Below are 24,865 nucleotides of genomic sequence, written 5' to 3' on the forward strand. Positions count from 1 at the left end.
AATGTATGTAAAACACTTTACAAAGCTTATAGCTTATAAACATTATTAGCCTCTAATAAATAAATGCTATTAAATAGTTAATTAGGTATGTAAGTGATAAAATATAAAACACTTCACAAACCTCAAAATCATTTATGTTAATATAGTTCTTAAATAGTATAAAATAAATATAGATTATATAGTTAATAATATATGTAAGAGACATGTGTATAGCACTTGTCAAAACTTAAAATGCTATATAAAATATTTGCCCTTATATATTATATAACATTATTATATAGTTAATAATGCACATGAAAGATAATCTATATAAAGTATTTTCTAATCTGTAAAATATAAGTTAAATCTATTGTTATTTAGTTAATTGTTAGTGCAAATTCAAGGGCCATAATACTTACTGGGAATCCTGGCAGACCGGGTTTGCCCTCTGGTCCCTGTAATACACCAAACAAAAAGATATATGTTGCAGGATTTTTTTTACGACTAAGCTATGAAGTCATTCTCATTCTGTTCATATACTTGATTATATCTTTTTTCAAAAATCTATTACATTACTAGCATATTCAGAAATGAAAATAGCAATCTTGATGAAAAAAGAAAAATAGTATGGGAAAAGGGAAGTGACATAGGTGCAGAGGATAATCCAATTGCATGTACAGTTTGCATCAGCTATTTTTTAGTGAGTACTGGCTATGATGCCAAAGCAACAAGAAGAAAGGGGCCATATGAGTGGCTGCTGATAAGACCTTAGGGGCAAAATTATATGAAGAAGTGGGGTTCCAGCAGTCCAGGAGGAAATATATATTAGGATCCTTTAACCAACTACAAAGGACCTGTGAAGGAAGATATTAACTCCAGAGAAAGAATTGATAAATGGACATATGTTTAGTATGGTTTCACATATAAATACACACACATACACATAGATATTTGTCTCTAGGGCAAAGTGGGGAGGGAAAGAAAAAAATAACAAGTGTATAGCAGAGAGCAGAGAACAATAAAAAAACTTAAAAAAGAAACACAGAAAATCAGGTTAGCTTTGAAAACAATGTGTAGAATTTATCACATAGTTTCTTTCCCAAAGTAAATGTCTGAAATGAATGGAAATTCATTGCTTTATACTGAATCATCTATATTGTGCTGTGTACATGGAAATGTTCTTTTTATTTTGTCTTTTTATATTTAAGTGCAAAATGAATAAAAAATTTTTAAAATTTAAATCAGCATCAAAAATAAGCATCTCAGAGATATTTCTCAAGTTATTTGGGGATTGATACACGGCACAGAGTGAAAATCGTTAGATAGGAATAACATTAAGACCTTCAACTCCCTTTTCTTTCTAACTACTGTGTATTTATCTCCATGATATTTATTCTCTATTTATATATGTACTTGTTTCCCAAAATAATATGAGGTCCTAGTTTTTGGTTTTCTGGGGAGAAGTTGGTGACTGGTAAGACTAAGTATCTAACTAAAGGTGGTCCAAAAAAGCAAAGAAGAAATAGATTTATCTATTTTGAAGAAAGATTGCTAGGATACCAATATTTGCAATATTGGCAAGACATTAGTCACAATAACTCTTCTGTTGGTCTCAAGGATCATAAGCTTTGGCAATCTCCAGAATAAGGTTGCCTTTTATAAGTTCAAGTTGATTACTAAAAATATTTAGGGTTAAAAACAAGCAATTTTCATGGAAAAGATGTTACTGGGTCAAGATGTACTCCATTATAAAAAATGGCAGACAATTATTAAAAAACAGGTCAGAACTGCTGATGGCTACTTTTCCACATCTTTTGTGCTAGTTTTGGTATGAAGCTCAACAACCAGATCCATATGACTTCATTTGCTTGGTACCAACAGGTCTATCCAATTTGCAAGAAAAGTATGGAGATCATAATTTGTGACATACAGACAAGTAATTTGAAAATTATCAATACTCATTCCAGATAACATTGGAAAGGACAAAGGAAAGGCCTGCCAATAATTTACCTTCTTTGGGATGCATTGTGATTTGTTTTTTGGGGAAAAAGAACTCAACTTTGAATTGGGAAAATAATTAATTTTTTATGGGAAAGGATCTAAAAAAAAAGAGAACCCTTTGAGTTGAAATAGGTAGGAAAGCTAAAAAATAAAAGAATCTGTTTAAAATAACTTCCAAAGGTCAAAAAATTATGTCATAAAACAACAAAATAATGTAAGTTCCCTAAGAATAGAGATTGTTTGACCCAGATAGAGGACTGTGGGAAACGAGAGTGGATCACAACATAGCATTTTCACTCTTTTTGTTGTGGTTTGCTTAAATTTTATTTTCTTTCTCATTTTTTAACTTTTTGATCTGATTTTTTTGTGCAGTAAGATAATTGTACAGATATGTATGCCTATATTGATTTAACATATATTTTACCATGTTTAACATATATTGTATTACATGCCATGTAGGGAAGGGGGTGAAGGGAAGGGGGAAAATGGGAACTCAAAGTTTTTCAAAGGTCAGTGTTGAAAAATTATCCATGCATATGTTTTGAAAATAAAAAAAACTTCAATAAAACAGGAAAAAAGAATAGGAATTGTTTCATTCTTTGTATTTGTATCTTTAGTGACTAGTATGAGGCCAGGACCATATCAGGTGCTTATTAAATGCTTACTAAATAATTACACACCAAGATTATGACCTACAGTAGTAAAAAGTATGGATATCAACACCATCAGAAATCATTTTGATTAAGGAGAGGAAAAAGATATTCTATAAAGTGGTCTTTTCTATTCTTTTTGACTCACCTATTCTCTAAACATATCTTTGCCTTTCCATTTCCTTCTGAAAAATCCTGCCAACATTTTAATCATTCAACAAGTATTTGTTAAATATATACTATTTTCAGGCACTATATTAGTTAATGAGAATACAAAATACAAAAGTGAAATAGAATATGAAGGACATTAAGGAACTTGTTGGTCTCTCTTATTTTAAAATTTGCATGTAACAGACACTGTATGTCTTTTTAATGATGGCCAATAGGTACTTCAGGGATATTTCTGTAATGTAAGCTAAGACATTAATAATATTCATAATAATTTGCATTTGGAATGAGGATTTTAAATTGTCATTTTTAAATGAAGCTATTTTTACATTCTTTTTTCATATTTGGGTTTGTTTAATTTCCCCTTTTGATTATACTTGAACTTCTAAAAGAATTTCATACAAACTAATCTACTGATACTTAAATAGCCTCTGCAACAGAGATTACGAATATGTTACTATATTTTCAGAGAGATCTTTAAAGAATGTGATAAAACTGACAGTTTAAATATGATTCTAGAGTTTGATAACTGATATCTAGAGAAAGACTGAATGAGACATAGAGAAAAGGAGCAAAGAGAACTTCTTTCCTGAGAGACTGAATTAATATTCAAGGAGAAACAAGTCTGAAGAGGCATTTCCTGAGAACAGTGAGTCTCACTCTTATCTTGCAAAGAAACAACATGAAGAAAATCCTTAAGTGATTTTGACTATTATTCTGAGAAAGCTGAATGGCTTGATTATGTTTCCAGTATTTAAAAGTCAGCAGTAACAATAATAATTAAAGTGATTCTGACTTTCTCACAACTAATAGAGTGCAAATAATTATTTCTATTTTGTTTTTTGTTAGACTGTTTATAAATTACCAAGTAGTAACTGTGATGGCATAGGAAATTAGGGCATCTGATATTCATGTGCATATAAATACACACATATATATATGTGTATTTATACATATATAAACACATATGCCTATATAAATATATGTATGTATATATGTATATTCATATATGTATATTGGTATATATGCATATATATAATATATATATGAAAGCTTTTGGGAAAAAGTTTTTATTTTATTTAGTGCATAATTTAAAAACTGGAATGGAGTTCAATCATAATTATTGAGAGATTTTGTGATCTTAGTAATTTCTGAGGAAATGTCAGAATATACTTCTTGATTGACTTAAAGTTCAGGTTAAGAAAGAATAAAGTACCAAACCAAATATCAGGTAAAAAGGGATAATAATCTAAATTAGTCCACATATTTCAGTGATTAGATCTAAAATTCTGTTAAATTTGAGCATTATAGCTCTTGAGTCCTAATACATTACATTTAGTATGGGCATTTAAATACAAATGCTGAATTGGGCAGGTTTTTTTTTTTTTTTTTTTTTTTTACTTACTGTTGGGCCAATTAGTTCAGGTAGTTCAGTAATATTCTTGATTCCATCAGTGCCATTGAGAATTGCCTAAGAAAGAAAAACAAAATGGATAAGAATGTGATAAAAGAATTCAAACTAAGATCTTTTTGACTCCAAGTCTAGAGCTCTAGCCAGAAAGCTCCCTAGCTACCTCTTTTTGTTTAGTCTACAACATTATTCTAATCAAATTCTATTTAACAAAAAAAAATACAGACTTTCAACAATATACTGTAAGTCACTGCCAATTCATTGATGCCACTTGATTCTTTTAAACAACTCAGCATTACATTTTCATAAATTTCTTCTCATCAACTTTTAATTCATTCTTATTTAATTACATATAAATGCTGATTTGTACAATAAATCTTATAAAATGGTCTCATTATTTGAATTCTCACTATATGAAATTATAATTATATATAAAATATATTCATTATTCCAACCGAATAGAAAAATTTTTCAAAAAAATTTTTAATGTTTTTATCTGTTTATTAATGTAACAATAGCAAAGGATAAGAAAACTATTTCTTATTTGTTTATGACAAAGTAACAGTATACATAGAAAGCTTTTTTAAATTAAAAAATAAAAAAATTACTGAATATCATATCTAAGGATAAGCTTATATTGATAATAAGGCACATCTTGGCAAATGTACGTTTTTAAATTCCTATACAATGATCCAAGCATAATTGGATGACCTGGCACATTATCTAAAATAAGCCATGCTTTAAACTCAGTATTGTTGTCCTTGCAATATTATATAATATAGTAGCTGGGCCAAAATTATTTGAATCCCAGCCTTCAAAAAATAGTTTTGATCACCCATGGTTTCTAATTTGACCCAAAGAACTAGAACTAGAAGTATTTAACAACATAAGGATTTCAAGATTGATAAGCAAGACTTTTGGAGGTTTTTTTTTATTTAAGAATGCCCTTCTCCATTTATCTCTCAATAAAAAATTAAATGATCATTAAACACTTTAAATCCACTGTGAGGTTGTTTTTTTTTTCCTTGAGAACCAACTACTGGAAAGCATCTTTTCCTAGAATAAGTCTATTTTATCCACATTAAAAATTTGTTGATCAATGTATCCATTTTCTTTTATTATTTTCTTTAAAATATCAAGATATTTAGCTGTTACTCATCAATAATGGTCACTTCTCTGATAAAATAATAATAATAATAATAATAATAATAATAATAATAATAGCAACATTTATATAACACTTTATTACTTGCTAGGTACTATGCTAAGTGCTTTACAATTATTATTTCATTTGAGCTTCACAATAACCCTGGGAGGTGGGTGACATTATATACTGCATTTTTGCAGATGAGGAAATGGAGGCAAATTGAAGTTAAATGTATCATATACCTACCAAGTCTCTGAGGCTCATTGTGCAAATTAAGTCTTCCAGGCCCAACACTTTATGCATTATGCTACCCAGAATGTTAATTCTAACATTATGCAATTGAACTCAATTTTTAAAAAGTAATTGAGCCAAAATTTGCAGCAACAGTTTCTTCACTATCCATTTAACTTTCAATAAACTCAATACTTTTGCTTGAATGACATCTCTGCTAAGAATGCATTTTTTGATTGAAGTCCTCAATCAATACATCTAAAGGTTCATTTCTAGCACTGTAACGCTTCTACTCCTCATACTTGTTTGCAAATCACAGAAAGACTAATGAACTTTTGTCTTTTTATTTTGCTTCACCTGCATATTGTATATAATTTTGTATCATAGATTTAGGCATTTGGCCATATTGTTGTATTTAGAGTAGTTATGATATGGGTTTATGCTATTCAATTACAATACATTTTTTATTTTTATGTAAGAGAAAGCCACTTCTTTTTCTGTACATTTGCAATGTATCTATCTGAAATGTTTTCTTCTTTTTCTCCATTTTATTAAAGGTTCTAAAATTAACATGATTATTGGCAATATGATATACAGTGGCACATCCCATTCACAGAAAATGTTAGACAAGTACAGATTGTTGTTAGTAAGCATGTTAAACCTCTCAATTAACTCAAATATGTCACATTAATCAAATTTTGGCTTGATTAAATGTGACCTGGCATCATTTTATAATTCACATTAAATCAAATTTTGCATTATTAAAAATTGCATTAAACTCAACTTAAGTAAGTATATTGTTTTTCTCTTTCATTTTTCCCATAGTCACTCCATTATTATTCCTTTAATATTCATTATTACCTCAGAAATTTTATTTATCTTAATATCATAGGGTAGAAAACACTTTGTAAAATAAAAAGCAAAACATATAGATATGGATACACATGGAATTATTCATACGTTTTCTCTTCAAGTTCTTCTACTTTGCCTATTTCTTGGAATAGCACTTGGTCATTTGAAATAATTGAGTAAACTAATAGATAACAGAGAGTCAGACTGCAGAGTCAGGAAGATTTAGGTTCAAATTCTATTTTAACGTATACTGACTATGGGATTGTTTTTATATATTGGTAGAAGAAACTTCATCGCTGAGAGTTCCCCAAACCAGTAACATTATAGTTCTGATCCAGATAATATCTTAGAGGTATTCGGTGAATGGTTTAAATTTATTCTTAAACATCATGCTCAATTCTCTACTAAACATTCACTCATTCCTTTATTAAAATACATTTATTAAGTCTATATTATGTGCAAGTCACTGTGATGAGAATAGATCTCTTTGCCATATTTCTCTATTCTATCTTAGAGATCTGGGTATTTGTGCATTCACCTCTATGAGAACTATTCTCAACAGAAATGTCCCTTAGGCTATGGTGAATCAGAGATTACTCTAAGATTTCTACTTTGTGAGCCTTTGTACCTAGTAGCTTAGCAATGCTCATTTGTCACTTCAACAAACCACAGAGTTATATTCATGTATTATATTATATTCATAATTACCATTTCTACTTATAGTTAAAACAACAGATAGGGCTTCCCATACTTGCTTCCTTAATAGCCATTTAGTAGCCCCGCTATAAACATTATTCCTTTATTTTTACATGTTCTACCCTTTATTTTCTTTCTAAGGCTGCCTTTCTGGAATGTTCATTTTAATTTCATTTTACCTGGATGAAAATCAGCTTTTGATTTCCTAGACCCTATCTGTCCCCAATATGATTCTAGAATTCACAGCTTCTTAAGTGACAACTTTGATTTTCCTTAATCTGATGGTATAAGGACAGCTAGCACTGAAGCCCAGCTTTTGATTCAAATAAAAATTAAACTGAACATTATGATTATGTTACAATATGACAAACTTCTCATAATGCATGCCAAAGATGATAAAAAGATTCTTTTCTTTTCTTTTTGCCACATTGGCAAATTAATTGTCAGTCATTTTTGTGTCATGGATCTCATTAAGAGTCTGGGAAAGTCAATGGAACCGTTCTCAGAACCATGTCTTTAAGTGCATAAAATAAAATGCATAGTATTACCAAGGAAAACAAGCATTAGTGAAAATAAAGATATCATTTTTCTCATTTAAGTTACTGGACCCCCTTTTTTGCTTTCCCCAAAATCTATCTAGCCTCTGGGGGCTCCAGGTTAAGAACTTTTAAATTCTTAAAAAAGAGGGAATGGAGGGAAAGCAGAAGTCTTTTATGTATCTTATTCTTTTTCTGGTAACTCTAATTGATGTGATTGCTAATTAGGGAGTATTAAATTTTATTAAAGATGAGATGAAAGCATTAAGGTTCAGTGAAGGACAGCTTACTGGGTAATTGATATAATTCTCTTCAGCTCCTTTTCTTTCCCGTTCCTTTATTTCTCACTTTATGCTACTTTTCACTCAACCTATCACATGCTCTACACTATTCTCCTTTAGCTTATCTTCTCTTTTCTCCCAAATGTTTTTCAAGAATCCAACTAGCCAAAAGATCAAAAGATCAAGGATAGAAATAGTTGGCCTGGATGTGGTTTTGTTTTTCTTCTTTCCCTTGCCCTGACACCACAGAAAGAGTGAAGGGAAGTGGGAGGAAGAAAAAATAGATGCATGTTAATGTTTTAAAAAATAATTTTAAAGAATAGGCAAAAAGATACTGAATAACAGATGGCTTCAGAATGTCTTCTTGCCAAAGGTAGAAAGCCCATGTTCAATGAATGCTTAATCAATGAATGAATCAAAAAATTTTTTTTCTAACATTTGCTTACTTCTGTGTGTATTAAATGAAGGAAAACATGTGTGAAGAGTCTAAGATACTCACTGCAGACACAGCAACAGTCCTTCCTGGTGGTCCTGGTGGCCCTGGTGGCCCTATTAAACTATCTCCATTACGCCCCTTTTCACCCTAATTCCAGAAAGAAAGAATGTCAAAGAAAATAGTCATCAAATTCAAATTTGCATAATGTAAATAGAAATGAGAGTCAGAATTAAATCTAACCACTTTGGGATCTGTAAACTTACCTTAAGCCCTTGGTCCCCTTTTTCTCCTTTTGGACCCTGTAGAAAATGAAGGAAAAAACCCACCAAATTTATTGAGAAATTCTTTGAGACTTCTTATTCTTTCTTCCACTACCCATCTATTCCAGGACTTCATTACCTTTCTTCTAGAGTATTGGAATATCATTCAAACATTTAACATGAGATTTCCTCTTTACAATCCATCCTAGCTACACCTGCCAAAATAATCTTCCTAATTCATATGTCTGATTAGTTTCCTCTCCTACTCAAAAACCTTCAATGAATCCCCATCACCTGTAGGACAAATATAAATAATTTAAGCTTGATGTTTAAGACTTCATCAAACTATATGTGGTATTCTTTCATAGGTATATTTCATCTTTCTATCCCTCATGCAATCTATATTCCAGCCAAACTAATTGTTTGCTTATCTTGTCTTGCTCTTTCCCATGAGACAATTTGTGTGACCTCACTCACACTAGAATCAAGCAAAGTATGATGACCATTTCCCCTAGATTTTGGCTTCTATTTTGAGTGGGAAGTTAGATTGATATTAAATATTACATTAAATATCTAATAATATATTATTTGTACAAATTTATTTTATTTATCATATAAATATTTATATAAATATAACAATATATTATATATTATAGCTCTAAGATTCTACAATTCCATTTCTATGATTTCATGTCCATAAATAAATTTATTATCTTTCCTCCCAAACTAGACCCTTTGCACTCAAAAGTGAATCAAAGGTTAAATATCATCAAGACATCTTTCCCCCCCATCTTTCCTATTTCCATAAATGATTATATCATTGTCCAAATTCTTCAGACCCAAAACTCTAGAATTATCATGATGTTTCCATCTTGTTAGTTTTGTTTTTTTGTCCTATAAATTATTTTTAGAAATTATATATCCAACAGTATAGTATCACTTTCTCTATCATTCAATAGTTCCCAATATGAACACTCACTTCCAGCTAATTTTGCTTACTTAACCTTTAGACCACCATGCTATTCTTGTCTCTTCCACTTTGTTCACAGTATTCTCTTTGTATATTCCTTTATTATCAGCCTCTATCTTACCCTGTCCCCCCTCTTCCAACTCGAATCTCCAATTCTAGTTTGTTTGATGAAGTTTTCTCTGACCATTCTACCCCATGATTATTTGTGAACCTGAATAACAAATTTTCTATGAATCATTTTACAGATTATTGAAAGATGAGAATAGCTGATATGTTTGATGACATGATTTATAGTAGTAGAAGTCATAGTGAATCAATTTTGTAGTGTCTTAATATTTACAAAGCTCTGGGAAATAAAAATATAATAAGGGTTAAACTGAAAAATCATATATTGTGGTTCAAATAATCAATTGTAAGTTGTAAGTTGCTGATTTAATAGCGATTTTTTTTGGTGATGGTGGAACTTTAAGGATGTGACAAATTTCTGCTTTTCTCCTAAAGTGGATCTTCTAGTTTTAGATTTAGCTTATGTCTAAGAACTGTGCACAGGACTAGCCTAATCTTTAACCTCCAGTGACTGGACCATTTCAAGACCTGCCTCTTAATCTCTCCAACTTCAGTTGATAGCTTTCTATTAGAACATTAGACAGGATTCCACTAATTCACAAGTCATATTTGTTGAACAGTTTTAATTGTCACAAATATTGTTGTGTTTTCATTAGGATAGTTAGAGATTTCTCCTTCCAAAGGAGATTACAGTCTCTTCAACTCATCATTCTTTATTCTGAGACATTAAGGGGTAAAGTGAATTTGCTCTAGGGTCACACAGCCAGTATGAGTCAGAGGTGGAAGTTAAAATCACTTGCTGACCCCAAAGCCAGTTTCTTTCCAACTACACTATGCTGCCTTTCTCCTTTTTCTTTCTTTTAAAAAGATTTCTTCATTCTATTTTTAATTTATGGAATAAAAAAGGATTTCCATAATATGAAACTGTGAATCTATTATGAACAACTTGCTATTCTTTTTAAATATATGATAAAGTTATCATGTAAATTTCCCTCCCCCTTTTTTCTTTTATTAGAATGACACCTGTAACTTCCATCCCATGGTTCTGGTTTGACTGTTTGAAACTACAGATGGGCCATCTCATTTCCCTTCCACATGATAGCTCTTTAAACATTTGAAAGCTAGGAACATGTTCTTCTAAATTCTTCTCTTTTTCAGGCTAAATAGTATCTCAATCCTTGGAACTCAGGACCTAGCCAGAAATGAGATACATATAATTCCCACACTGAAAAGAGAAGGACCAATTTGTAGATAATGCTAGGGTAGGTTCCTCTGTAAAGAATGTTTATATCCTACAGATGCCTAAAATGATTGCTCTGAAGGGAATTTCCCTATGACAAGGAGGCAGTTAGTCAAAATGACCAACAAAGGAACTTTAACTTTTTGCTGAGATTTTAAAATCAAAGCAATTATAGGGCCCTTACTCTTTGGATGAAATGGCTTCAAATTCAATGAATTGCTTCGGATGTTTATACTGGGGTGATTAACTGTTTATAAGTTCTTCCAGATGCAAAAAAAATGTTCTTAGCCATTTGACAGCATTTTTATTATCTCAAGTGAATCAAACTAGAGACAACTCTAGATTATTTTCTTAGCTCAGGAGTCCTTATATGATTATGGGGTTCCTGCTTAGATCATCTTTTCTGTTTGATTAGAAATGAGAAATTCCAGATTAGAAAGGGAAAATTTAAAAAGAAAGAGACCTGTCTGTTTCAGGACTTGGAAAAAATCATTACATCTGATCTATGAGTGTCTGATCTGAGGGGAATCATTCCAGATCAGCTTTCCAGGGGCACTTAAAATAAGCACTTAAATTTTACTAGCTCATGTCTGCTTTTCAGGAGACAGATACATCATGGATACTTTCTTAAGCAGCCAAGACTATGAGCTAGGGAGCCATTTGGGGAACTAAATGGTCATATCAAATGACAGAATTGTTTAATTAACATTTATGAGCTGGGGATGTTTATAAACAATTCCTGGTAGCTTTCCCCCTAAGTAGGAAAAAGCTTGGAGATGACAGAGTTATCAGGAAAGCAATTGACCAGGGTTGTTGTGTATATATATGGGTGTGAGTTTTTTGATGGTCCACAGACCTTATATAATGTTTACATAGTATTCCCCTGGGGGAAAAAAGGGATGACAGTGATCAATAAACTCTGCTTTGTAGTTTATCATGAAAATTCGTCTTCTCTGTTTTATGAAGGTTATAAATCCCTCCTGGCAGTTAACAGTGCCTATATTCTTGTATTCTGCACTATTGTTATTCCTCCAATAATATTTAATAACCTCAATAAAGGACAAATATATTAAATATGAGAGTAAACTCTGGGAAAATGGAAACTAAAAAAAAGAAGCACCTTGGTTCACTGAGTAGGATTTTCACCTTGAAAAGCACTTCATATAATTCCTATAGACAGAGCTGTGTCTAAAGAGGGGCTTTAGTACATTTTGGATAATCTATCCATTGTAAATTGGATTGTATCTTTCATTTAGGACTTCAAAGTCCCATAGATTCTTATCTCATAAATAATAATAGTGCCTTTATGAGGTAGTAGTAGACATTATGGAAATTACACAGATGGGAAAGTAGGGACATAAAGTAGGCAAACTATTTACAATAACCAGTGAATTATGGACAATGTCAAGCCTTCTTCTTTCTGTCTATCTTCCCTCCTCTTTCCCACTTCCAGTTTCCACCTCTCAAGTAATATGCACAGAGATCCTATTTTTGAAGAGATCGAGTCACTTAAAATTCTGATTTTAAAAATAAACTTACATTTGGCTCTGTTGGTCCCACAGGTTTGTGCTCACTCAACAGTCTAATGCTTCCAGAACCTTCTATATCCTAGAAAAGAAAAAAAATTATATAAATAAAATAATCAAAACTACTTATTGATTTTGCTTACATTTTCCCAAGATTTTCTTGCATAGGAATTGGAAATTGAGTGGATGTCCATCAGTTGGGGAATGGCTAAATAAGTTATGATATGTGAATGCAATGAAATATTATTGTTCTATAAGAAATGATGATCAGGTTGATTTCAAAAAAGCCTGGAAAGACTTATATGAACTGATACTTAGTGAAGTGAGCAGAAGCAAGAAAATATTATATGCAGTAACAACAAGATTATGTGATGCTCAATTGTGATGAATTTGGCTCTTTTCAACAATAAGGGAATTCAAGATGATTCTAATAGACTTGTGATGGAAAGTGCCATCTGCATCCAGTGAGAGAACTATGGAGATAGAATGTGGATCAAAGCATAGTATTTTCTTTTCTTTTCTTTTTAAAATTTATTATAGCTTTTTATTTACAGTTATATGCATGGGTAATTTTACAGCATTGACAATTGCCAAACTTTTTGTTCCAATTTTTCCTCTCCTTCCCCCCACCCTTTTCCTTAGATGGCAGATTGGCCAATACATGTTAAATATGTTAAAGTATATATTAAATACAATATTATATACATGTCCAAATAGTTATTTAAAGAATAGTATTTTCACCTTTTTGTTGATGTGCCGTTTGTTTGCTTGTTTTTTTTTTTCATTCTTGTGTTTTTTTTTTCCCTTTTGATCTGATTTTTCTTGTTCAGCATGGTGAATATGGAAATATATTTAGAAGAATTGCACATGTTTAACCTATATCTGAGTGCTTGCTGTCTTGAGGTGAGGGAAGTGAAAAAGGGAGGGAGAAAAATTTGGAATACAAGGTTTGGCAAAGTGAATGTTAAAAATTGTCTTTGCATGTATTTGGAAAAATAAAATACTATTAATAAAAAATATTTTACCTGGGACAGTTAAACTGGGTCAGGCACCAGTTCTGGTGACCAGCCCTGGAATATGGAGGGTACATAACATCATAGATAGAAAGCAGATTTTAGAGCCAGGCTTTAGTTCTCCAACACAGGGATTATAGGTCCCTGGATAAGTTATTTAACCTTTCAACTATATATTACAGAGAAGATGGGGCCATGAATTGGCAGAGGGAGTTTATTCCTTATACCAATGAAATCAGATTCTAATGCCTGTATGTATCCTTTTATCACTTAGTTGAATCATTCACTTAAAAGTAAAAACTGGGATGTTATTCAAAGAAAAGACAGAAAGGTGGACTGTGGAGAACCTTGAATGTTAAATTAAAAAGAAGTTATTTATTTGAAAGATACAGGTGAGCCCCTGAAAGTTTTAGAGCAGACAAATGAGATGGTGAGCTCCATGATGCCTGGGAGGAGTATTTGTACATATGTATGTTTGTGCATGTATATATGAACACATACATGTCCACACAATGTCCAGAAATATTAGTAATATAAAAATAAAAGGCAGCAATAAAATTAATTCAACTAAAGATGACTTTGTCATGAAAAATGATTGAGAGGGGAAAGAGACTACAGGTAAACACATAAACAGTTAAGAGTTTTATTATCAACATGAGAGCCAGGAATCATTTTACTCACCATCATAGCAGATTTGTTCTAATCTACCATTACTGATATACAAGGGGAATGTATACCAGGAATGTTTTTTCCTCAATAATATTTTCTTTTCCCAAATGCAATAAAGATAGTTTCCAATATTCACTTTTGTAAGATTTTGTGTTTCAAATTTTTCTCCCTGCCTCCTTTACATTCTACCTTCCTAAGATAGCAAACAATCTAACATAGGTTAAATATGTGCACATTTCCATATTTCTCATGTTGTACAAGAAAAATCAGACAAAAGGGAAAACCACGAGAAAGAAAAGCATACAAACAAACTGACAAAAAGGTAAAAAATAAGCAAGAGATACAAAGAGAAATTCCATTCAAAATAACGGTCGAGAGTATAAAATATTTGGGAATATATCTACCAAAGGAAAGTCAGGAATTATAAGAGCAAAATTACAAAACACTTGCTACAAAAATAAAGTCAGATTTAAATAATTGGAAAGACATTAAGTGCTCTTGGATAGGCCCAGCAAATATAATCAAGATGACAAGACTCCCTAAACTAATCTATTTATTTAGTGCTATACCAATCAGACTCCCAAGAAACTATTTTAATGACCTAGAAAAAATAACAACAAAATTCATATGAAAGAACAAAAGGTCGAGAATTTCAAGGGAAGTAATGAAAAAAAAATCAAATGAAGGTGGCCTAGCTGTACCTGATCTAGAACTATATTATAAAGCAGCAGTCACCAAAACCATTTGATATTGGCTAAGAAATAGAGTAGTTGGTCAGTGAAATAGGTTAGGTTCACAGGGCAAGATAGTGAATAAAAATAGCAATCTAGTATTTGACAAACCCAAAGATCCCAACTTCTGGGATAAGAATTATTTGACAAAAACTGCTGGGAAAACTGGAAATTAGTATGGCAGAAACTCAGCATGGACCCACATTTAACACCACATACTAAGATAAGATCAAAATGGGTCCATGATTTAGGCATAAAGAACGAGATCATAAATAAATTAGAGGAACATAGCATAGTTTACCTCTCAGACTTGTGGAGGAGAAAGGAATTTTTGACCAAAGGAGAACTAGAGATCATTATTGATCACAAAATAGAAAATTTTGATTACATCAAATTAAAAAGCTTTTGTACAAACAAATGCAAACAAGATTAGAAGGGAAGTAATAAATTGGGAAAACATTTTTATAGTTAAAGGTTCTGATAAAGGCCTCATCTCCAAAATATACAGAGAATTGACTCTAATTTATAAGAAATCAAGCCATTCTCCAATTGATAAATGGTCAAAGGATATGAACAGACAATTTTCAGATGATGAAATTAAAACTATTTCCACTCATATGAAAGAGTGTTCCAAATCACTATTGATCAGAGAAATGCAAATTAAGACAACTCTGAGATACCACTATACACCTGTCAAATTGACTAAGATGATAGGAACTAATAACGATGAATGTTGGAGGGGATGTGGGAAAACTGGGACACTGATGCATTGTTGGTGGAGTTGTGAAAGAATCCAACCATTCTGGAGAGCAATCTGGAATTATGCCCAAAAAGTTATCAAACTGTGTATGCCCTTTGATCCAGCAGTGCTACTACTGGGCTTATATCCCAAGGAAATACTAAAGAAGGGAAATGGACCTGTATGTGCCAGCTTGTGGCAGCTCTTTTCGTAGTGGCTAGAAACTGGAAGATGAATGGATGTCCATCAATTGGAGAATGGTTGGGTAAATTATGGTATATGAATGTTATGGAATATTATTGTTCTGTAAGAAATGACCAACAGGAGGAATACAGAAAGGCTTGGAGAGACATTAACTGATGCTGAGTGAAATGAGCAGAACCAAGAGATCATTATACACTTCAACAATGATACTGTATGAGGATGTATTCTGATGGAAGTGGATATCTTCAACACAGAGAAGAGCTAATCCAATTCCAATTGATCAATGATGGACAGAATCAGCTACACCCAAAAAAGGAACACTGGGAAATGAGTATAAACTGTTTGCATTTTTTGTTTTTCTCCCCAGATTATTTTTACCTTCCGAATCCAATTCTTCCTTTGCAACAACAACAACAACAAAATTCGGTTCTGCACATATATATTGAATACTATAACATATTTAATTGTATACTATAGTATTGTATACTATAACATATTTAATATGTATGGGAATGCCTGCCATCTAGGGGAGGGGGTGGAGGGAAGGAGGGGAAAAATTCGAAACAGAAGGGAGTACAAGGGATAATATTGTAAAAAATCACCTATGCATATATACTGTCAAAAATGTTATAATTATAAAATTAATAAAAATAAATTTTAAAATGGTAAAAAATACTATGCTTCCATCCACATTCAATCTCCGTAGTTGTTTCTCTGGATGTGGATAGCATTTTCCATTCCAAATTGGAATTATCATGAATCATCACATTGCTGAGAAGAGCCAAGTCTATCATAGTTGATCATCACATAATTTGGCTGTTATTGTGAACAATGTTCTCTGGATTCTGCTCACTTCACTCAGCATCAGTTCATGTAAGTATTTCCAGGCTTTTCAGAAATTAGCCTATCAGGAATATTTGTGAAAAGAGAAAAGCTCCTCCTGCCAATAGTCAATGAGATTGACTGCTTGGTGTCAGAGTGAATAAAGCACCAGCCGTGGAATAAGAAAACCTGAATTGGAATCCTCCTGCAGACCCTCACTAATTCACCCCACTCTAGGCAAATAATTCTCTTCTCTCATCTTCAGGTTCACTTGTAAAATGAAATGGATTGGACTTGGATTCTGAGGTTCCTTTCAGCATTAAATCTATGATCCTGTGATTGTGGAGATTTGGTGGTTTGCAAAAAAAGAGTTAGGTCCAGATAAGGCCATTGCAGAATATTTTATGTTCCCAGGAGACTCCTCAAATGTAGGGATGTCTTTTTTGTGTATTTCTCAAGATGCTACTCTGTAGAAAGATACCCAGGGATGCTATAAGTGTCTCTATTTCCCTTTCTTCTCATACTGTGTATTATGGATCTTCTCATGTGTGTACTATAGATATGTCTAGTACCTTCCTTGTGACTGGTGGTCAACTGATAGCACAAGTAAGTCTGTGACTTTTGAGGTTTCAAATTGATCATTTTATGCTAGAAAAGCCTGTGGGATGGATACCTGGTTGAAAATAGCCAATGAATAGCTATAGCTAAAAATGTGAAACTAAAGCTCAAATAAGATATGAGATCAGATATGTACACTTAGAAGTCATTTGCATAGCAGTAGTAGTTGAAATGATAATAATAACTTAAATTTATAATTTTTAGGCCTGAATGTCAGATATCCTTGGCAACATGATAATTACTAATACTATTAACAATAATAACAGCTATTATTTATAGCATTCTTTAATATTTGTGATGTGCTCATTTTATTCTCAGAATAACCCTGGGTGGTAAGTTATTTCTATTTTTCAGATAAGGAAACTTAGGCAGAGAGAGTATAAATGGTTTTAATCAGGATTTGAATCTAATTCTTTGTGAGTCCAAGTTCACTAGTCTAATTACTGAACTACTGAGTTACTTTCTTATGCTTTTGAAATGTGTGTGTGTGTGTGTGTGTGTGTGTGTGTGTGTTTGTGTGATGTTTGTTATCGCTGATAATTGTGTCAAGAGAATTAGAAGAAAGCTCCTATAAGTTTTCTTCTATGGAAGACATACGGCGGAAGTGGGAGAATCACTCAGAATCAGTAGGCATGGATGGGTTATAATATCCATCCGAAGAGGAAGTTCTCATATTGATGACATCTCAGTCTGTCTTGTACTGAGGTTGTATTTAGGATGTCTAAAAGGTGAAGGTATCAATGTAACTCTAAACATAGGGTCTGGACAGAACTATAAAGTAGGAGTAGGTGCATTGAATGCTCTTGGTGAGGAATTAGAATGGCATTTTTCATTCATTTCCACTGTACCAATGAGAAGAATCATAGGCCTTCATTTGATTCCTTCTTATATAGAAAACAAAACAGATAAGACTATTAGACTTAAAATCATGAAGATTTGAATTGAAATCCTTCTTCAGATTCTTAGTAACTATAATCCTAGACAAGTCTTTAAATTCTCCTAGCCTCAGTTTCTTTATCTGTAAGTTGGGGATAATAATAGTACTTGCTTCATAGGATTGTTGTGAGAATCAAATGAAAAATATGCACAAAGCCCTTCTCAAACCTTAAAGAACTATGTAAAATGCTAAATGATAATATTATTAATAAAAACAATTAAGCAAATAGTCCTTTGTTTAAATAATGAATAAGTAGAAGTATGTGGATATGGCAACTTTTCCTTCTTCTAATCTCTTTCCTTCCCTCAGCAATACAGGATTTGGATGATGTTTGTGGTTTTTGACTAGGTGATTTATGCAACATAATAACAATAATGAAAACAGCTAGCAATGTTATTTACCTTAACATGCACTTATTAAGCATTTGTTACATGTGAAGCCCTATACAAGATTCTGAAACAAAATACTACCAATATTTACTCCTACTTTGAAAATATTTTTCTTAAAATAATAACTGTATAAGGATAGTACTACAAATACTGTTGTCTCCATTTTTAACAGGTTCAGAGACATTAAATGATTATCAAAGGTCAAGTATAATAAGTTTCAGAGATAGGCTTGAACACAGATTTTTTGATTCTGACTATTATTTTTCAGAAAAAGGTGTGCTGGACACCCCCTTCATGGCTCTGTCTCCACCTAACTTTCTACTCATGCATTCCTTGCACTATTCTGTCAAACTAAAGTGAAGTAAGAACATCTCTTAGTCTCATTTTAATCAAACCTGGAGAACAGTAGCATAAAAACTCTTGTCCACAATACTATTAGACAGGGGTCATAGAGGTCTCATGAGGATATTATTCTATTCTTAAGTCTAATCATCACTTAATAGAAGGCTAACAGATGGATGTCAAGGAAGAAGTAGAGGAAAAGAAAAGAAATTATTCTCAATTCTGCATTATCTTTTCCAAGAGAAGCACAAGGGGAATTGCTTGGATTTATTGATGCTTCAAAGAGTCACAATTTTGTTCATCTGCATCTTCTATCTCTTGATGCAGATTGAAGCATTTAACTCTCTCTGACTTAGTAGCCAGTTTCATAAGTTACTTTGCCCCGAAAATCAAACACTTCATGATCTGGTAAATAACATGTTGACAAATCTCTCCAAATTTCACCAAGCTATTTCTCAATTGAGAGACATGTAATCTGTCAGCAGGAACACAAAAGACATTTTTCTACTTTGGTGCATATTCAAATTGCATAGTTTTGGAGAAATCAGAGTTTATCTTGATGCCACAATGAGCCATTAGAAGACTTCAGTATCCTATTACATAGTACATAATTTAATTAAGGCCCACCACAATAATAAAAATTATGATAATAGTTAGGATTTATCTAAATATTTTATGACTTACAAAGCTCTTTACATTTTATTTGATCTTCAGAACAACTCTGGGAAGTAGATGCTACTTTTAGTCCCATTTTACAGATGAGACAGACAAAGGTTAAGTGACTATCTAGTTACCTCAAGTTAAATAAGAGTACAAGATAATTATTCTCATAAAGTGAATGAAGAATTACTCCTTTTAAAGCAGTTTCTCATATCTCAAATAAGCTGACTAACTCAATAAGTAGAAAGAATTTAGAAAGTATTTCGGTTTTTTTTTAATTGTTATCCTATGTTAACTTTAATTTGACTAGTTTCAGGGAAGGCTGCAGTGACAAAACCCATAAATATTGCGTTCCCAAAGATTACTTTTTTTATACATAACAGTTGCTAATGGTGGCACAAATAGCTGACTGGCAGATTTTTAATTTGTAAATTAAGAAAACCTAACAGAATCTGAAAAGAAAATGCATTCATGCAATAACATAAAAAGCAATGCTACTGGGGACATTTTGTCCTGTGTGATCTAAGATCAGCGGAGCAGAGGCAGACCCTTTCTACAATCAAATCATGTCATAATGCATGGAGCAGAATAGGGGTTAGGTATGGGGATGTCTCAAAGATAAAACTGGAACTAATTTGTGGTTGGTTTCAGGCAACTGTCCTAATGCTGTTATTGGGATTTGGGCACATTATAGAATCCTGTATATAGTATGTGCTTAATCAATACTTGTTGAATTAGCTGATAAGATTTTAAGATTATCCCAAAATTACTAAGTAGCTTTGCTATGCAGGATGCAACTATACTGGGAGCAAAACCTAAAGAAAATGAAATCCTATTTGAGTCAGTACTAATACACCAGAAATGAGAAAAGAGAGTATGCAAAATCAGTCTTGTTTATTAAATTTCATCATTCTTTCATGTATGTATAATTATAAAAAAGAATCATTACCTCAAATCCAAGTCCCATTGCACAGTTGGCACCAGGGGGCCCAGGAGGACCAGGGGGCCCAGGAGGGCCAGGCTCCCCAACAACCCCATCTTTCCCTGGGGGACCTGGTAATCCTCTCTTTCCAGAGTCACCCTGGAAGGCAAAGATTGATTATATTGAGAAGAGCTTAAATCAATTGCTGAAATTATATAATATTTGCCTGGCTTGAAATATCATTCTTTAATTTAATTAAGTTGATAAATTCTATGATGGTTGTTTCTTAATATTATAGAATATCTTGAATTGTTTTTCCTGTGTTCACGGGTAGATAAATTTTTAAACTAACTTGAATACATTTGTGGAAGAGATGGCAAGGAATTGAAGAAATATTTCTGTTAAGTCTTCCATGTATAATGTCTTCCCATGATTTTTTTCAGTTATGCTACTCTACATGGGTGAGTTGCAATTTTGCATGGTTGTAGGAACCCTGAATCAATTGGATCACAGATTCATTGAACAGTTGAGCATACTGACTTTTGACATTCATGCTCATGACACATATGCAATTATATCTTGAACATTTCATAAAAATATCAGAATTAGACTATAACATTTCCCCTTTTACCTTTTCACCGGTGGAACCATTAGGACCTTTTTCACCCTGAAAAAATAAAACAAATTCCAATTAAGTCAATATTAATAAAAGAATCAGTTCCCATGAATCTCTGAGGATTTATAACTAAGTTGCAATCAATGAGGACCATCCATTTTTACAATATCCATGAAAAAGTTTTCTCTAATTTCAGATTCAATAATGGGGAGAGGGGAAAGAAACTGCCGTTTATTAAACACCTTCTATATGCTAGGTACTGTGTTATGCACTTTACACATTTTATCTCATCTGATCTGTATAACAATTCTGTGAAGTAGGTACTATAATTACCTCCATTTTACAGTTGAAGAAACTGAGGCAGACAGAGATTATGACTTGACCAGGGTCATTCAGCTAATACATATTTGAAGCCACTTTTCATCATTAAGAAAACATTGGGAAATTCAAAGTAATCCACTTAGCTGTGGTAGAGTACAGTGAAAAGAACATTGATTTAAAACCATGGACTGTGATCTAGAGTACTGGTCCTGCTATCAGGAAGATTTGGATTCAATCCTGACACTGCTTGCTAATCTGTAATCATAGACAAGTCACTTAAGTTTCTTAATGTTTCAGTTTCTTCATCTGGAAAATAGGGAATATTCCATAGCATATATTTCACAGGGTTATTATGGGGTGCTAGGGAAGTCATGTTTGTAAAAAGATTTTCCCCCAAATCTTAAAATGATGCAGACATGTCAGATAATATTATTCAAGTTTCCTATTGCAGAATCACTGAATGGAATAGCAAGTCACATTTATTTAGCACCTTTTAGTTTATGTAATGCTTTCCTCAGAATAACCCTGTGAAGCAGTCAAGGACTATTTTCCCAATTGTAGAGATGAGAAAATGGGAACTTTTGCAGATGAAAAGTCTTGCTCAAAATCACATTGTTAGAGAGTAGAATCTGCAGATTCTTTAAATTGACAATGCTTTTGTATTTGCTTGTATAAAAAGTCTCTTCAGAACCGCTTAAGTGTATCTTTTAAACATCTAGGCACAAGGACACAGATAGAACAAGATAGTTAATGCTGAAAGGGAACTTAGTGGTCATCTAAGGGAAGAGAGAGAAGAGAGACAGAGAGAGAGAGAGAGACAAAAACAGAGAGACAGAGACAGAGATGAGAGAGAAACAGAAACAGAGTAAAAGCTAGGAAGAAGGGGAGAAAGATGGAAGAATGAACGAATGAATGAACAAATGAAAGAGAGGAAACAATGTTTTCATTTTGGAGTGGTAAGACAGCATTAAAGCTCATATAAATGATATTTCTTTTGCAAGAAAAAATATGATAGCTATGAAGTGAATCCTACAAAATCAGACAACTTTTTCTTTCTCCTAAAAACTTTAATTTTCATGAAAATAGAGTTGATTTAACTTTAAAAAAAAACCCACCATATTCAGAGCTTCCATATATAGGAAGCATGGAATAGAACTGATAGTACCTCTCACAAGTAATCTCCATCTGCTCTGATTTTATATAGTGTTCTTTTTGATTTGTATTGCCTACACCTCTCACAGTTGCTAAAAGGATGGCGTTTATAAACTTTAAAGTTTGTAGAAATATGACTCATATGAATTACTATATTTGTTATTACATGGAAGAAAACTATAGGCAATAGACAATAGCCTTTATTTCCAAAAGCCAAAGATTTGGAAATTTTCTTTATTTTTTGTTTTATTAGTATTCACTCTTTGATCTTGATCTTACCTTTTCTCCTTTCATTCCTGGAAGGCCATCAGCTCCATTAAATCCTGGATGACCATCAGGACCCTATTGAAATCAAAACAACTTATGAGACCAAGTTATCCCTCATAAAATAAATGAATCATTATTATCAGACCTAAATCAGGTTTCTGAGATCAATTAGCCTTTCAAGGTGTGTGCTATCTTCAATTTTGTATTTTAATGTTTTCCCTATTAGGAGGCTTGCACCCAAAATCATTAAAAAGACATTAGCAGTGATATAGATCAATAGATGAAGGAACAGAAACCCAGAGAAGTTAAGAAATTTATTCAAGTTCACCTAGATAAGAAGCAGATACATTGAAGTTCAAAATCTAGAATTTTAAATTACAAATCTAGTTCTCTTTCTACTATACTACAATGCTTCATTTTTATTTCCACAGTAGCCTCGGTCATATCTACAGTAGGTGGAGCCACTGGCTAAAAGGTTTTAAGTAAAAATATTGCTTTTGGTAACTATGCAGCAGCAGGAAAAAATGGTTTAGTGGCATATGTACACTTTGTGAGATGGGCAGTTCTTAAGCCTGAAAATAAATGATTCAACTGATCTCTTTGGATATTGAGCAAAAAATGGAACCTCAAGAAAAAAACCTTGAAATTAAACCCAAACTTTTTTTTTTTTTTAATCCTGAGGCAATTGGGGTTAAGTGACTTACAGGATCATACAGCTAAAAAGTATTAAGTGTCTGAGGCCAAATTTGAACTCCGGTCCTCCTTACTTCAGGGCTGGTGCTCTATCCACTGTACCTCCTAGCTGTCACTCCTTAACTTGTTTTTAAGAAAATCACCAATTCCCTATAAACATAGTTGTTTCTTTGGTATCTTCTACATCTTTCTATCAATTATGATTATAACTCAAAATCAGAAGAGGCTTCTAGATGGGAAATTAAAGTCAATAGAGTTCAGTTGTCTTAAGGCAACTTAGTCTTTGGTTTTAATTTTAAAAAGAAGTGAAAGTAAATCTTGGATTTGCAGTGTCAATAACTCACATACACACACACACACATCACATGGTCCCCCTATTTCTTTCCTTTCCTGTCAGCTCTTACCCCATCTGTAAATGAAGTAATTTCTTACTGCTTTTCAGCTCATTTCTGCTTTTTTTTGGTTGTGTTGCAAAATACCTTTGCTTCATTAAAAAAAATCCAGTTGTAAAAACTGGGTCATGTGTCTTCAGATGCCAGTATTCATTAAAAAACTAATATTATGTGATATTAGTTTATTCAGAGTTAATTAAGATCAGCCAGAGAAAAGGCACTACTAGTATGTGTTATTGTTATAACAAATGGATCATAAGCTCTGATTAAAAAAGGGTCAAAGGGAAGAGATTGTTTTGAAATATTAAAAAGAGCTGAAAGTTGCATAGAAGTTGGTTGCTCTAAAAAATAAGAAATATGTATAAACTTTAGTGATCTTGCTGAAACAGTGTTTTGCCACGTAATTAGAAAGGAAATATTAATATGATTGTTTTCTCTAGGATTACCTCTTTGAAAATCCAGAATAAGTTGGTAATGATAACACCAAAGTCAAAGAGAAATTCAAGGAAATACATAGCAATACAAATTTTAGAAACTGGAGTTTAAAGTTGTAATGTATGATTGTGATAGAATACATGAAGAGAAGGATGGTTTCAGAAAAACCTAGAGTATTACAAAGTGAAGTGAGGAGAACCAGGAGAACATTGCACGCAGTAAAAGCAATATTATGATGATCAACTGTGAAAGACTTAGCCATGGTGGTCAAAACAATGATCCAAGACAATTCTGGACTCATCATGAAAAAATATGATTTACCTCCAGAGAAAGAACTTATGAATTTCTGAGTGCAAATTAAAGCATAATTTTAAAATTTCCTTTATGTAGTATGTATGTAGTAAGGGAATTAATTTGATGTATATGGAATCCTAGAATATCAGAGCTAGAAGGAGCCTTGGAAATCAATTGATTGAATCCAAGGGTAATGAAG

General features: G+C 32.4%; 1 protein-coding gene across 1 annotated transcript in view; it reads right to left on the reverse strand.

The window, feature by feature from the left end:
* Window positions 1-24,865, reverse strand: part of COL15A1 (collagen type XV alpha 1 chain) — a 121,660-nt gene that overhangs the window by 65,229 nt on the left and 31,566 nt on the right. The window contains exons 11-18 of the mRNA XM_074280639.1: window positions 22,865-22,927; window positions 21,128-21,163; window positions 20,524-20,655; window positions 12,464-12,532; window positions 8,652-8,687; window positions 8,452-8,535; window positions 4,204-4,269; window positions 399-434 (exon numbers count right to left, since the gene is read on the reverse strand). Coding sequence (XP_074136740.1) covers window positions 399-434; window positions 4,204-4,269; window positions 8,452-8,535; window positions 8,652-8,687; window positions 12,464-12,532; window positions 20,524-20,655; window positions 21,128-21,163; window positions 22,865-22,927 — 522 coding nt within the window. The remainder of the gene's footprint in view (window positions 1-398; window positions 435-4,203; window positions 4,270-8,451; window positions 8,536-8,651; window positions 8,688-12,463; window positions 12,533-20,523; window positions 20,656-21,127; window positions 21,164-22,864; window positions 22,928-24,865) is intronic.

Source organism: Sminthopsis crassicaudata, chromosome 1, assembly GCF_048593235.1.
Source record: "Sminthopsis crassicaudata isolate SCR6 chromosome 1, ASM4859323v1, whole genome shotgun sequence".
In the NCBI taxonomy this organism is placed as follows: Eukaryota; Metazoa; Chordata; class Mammalia; order Dasyuromorphia; family Dasyuridae; genus Sminthopsis; species Sminthopsis crassicaudata.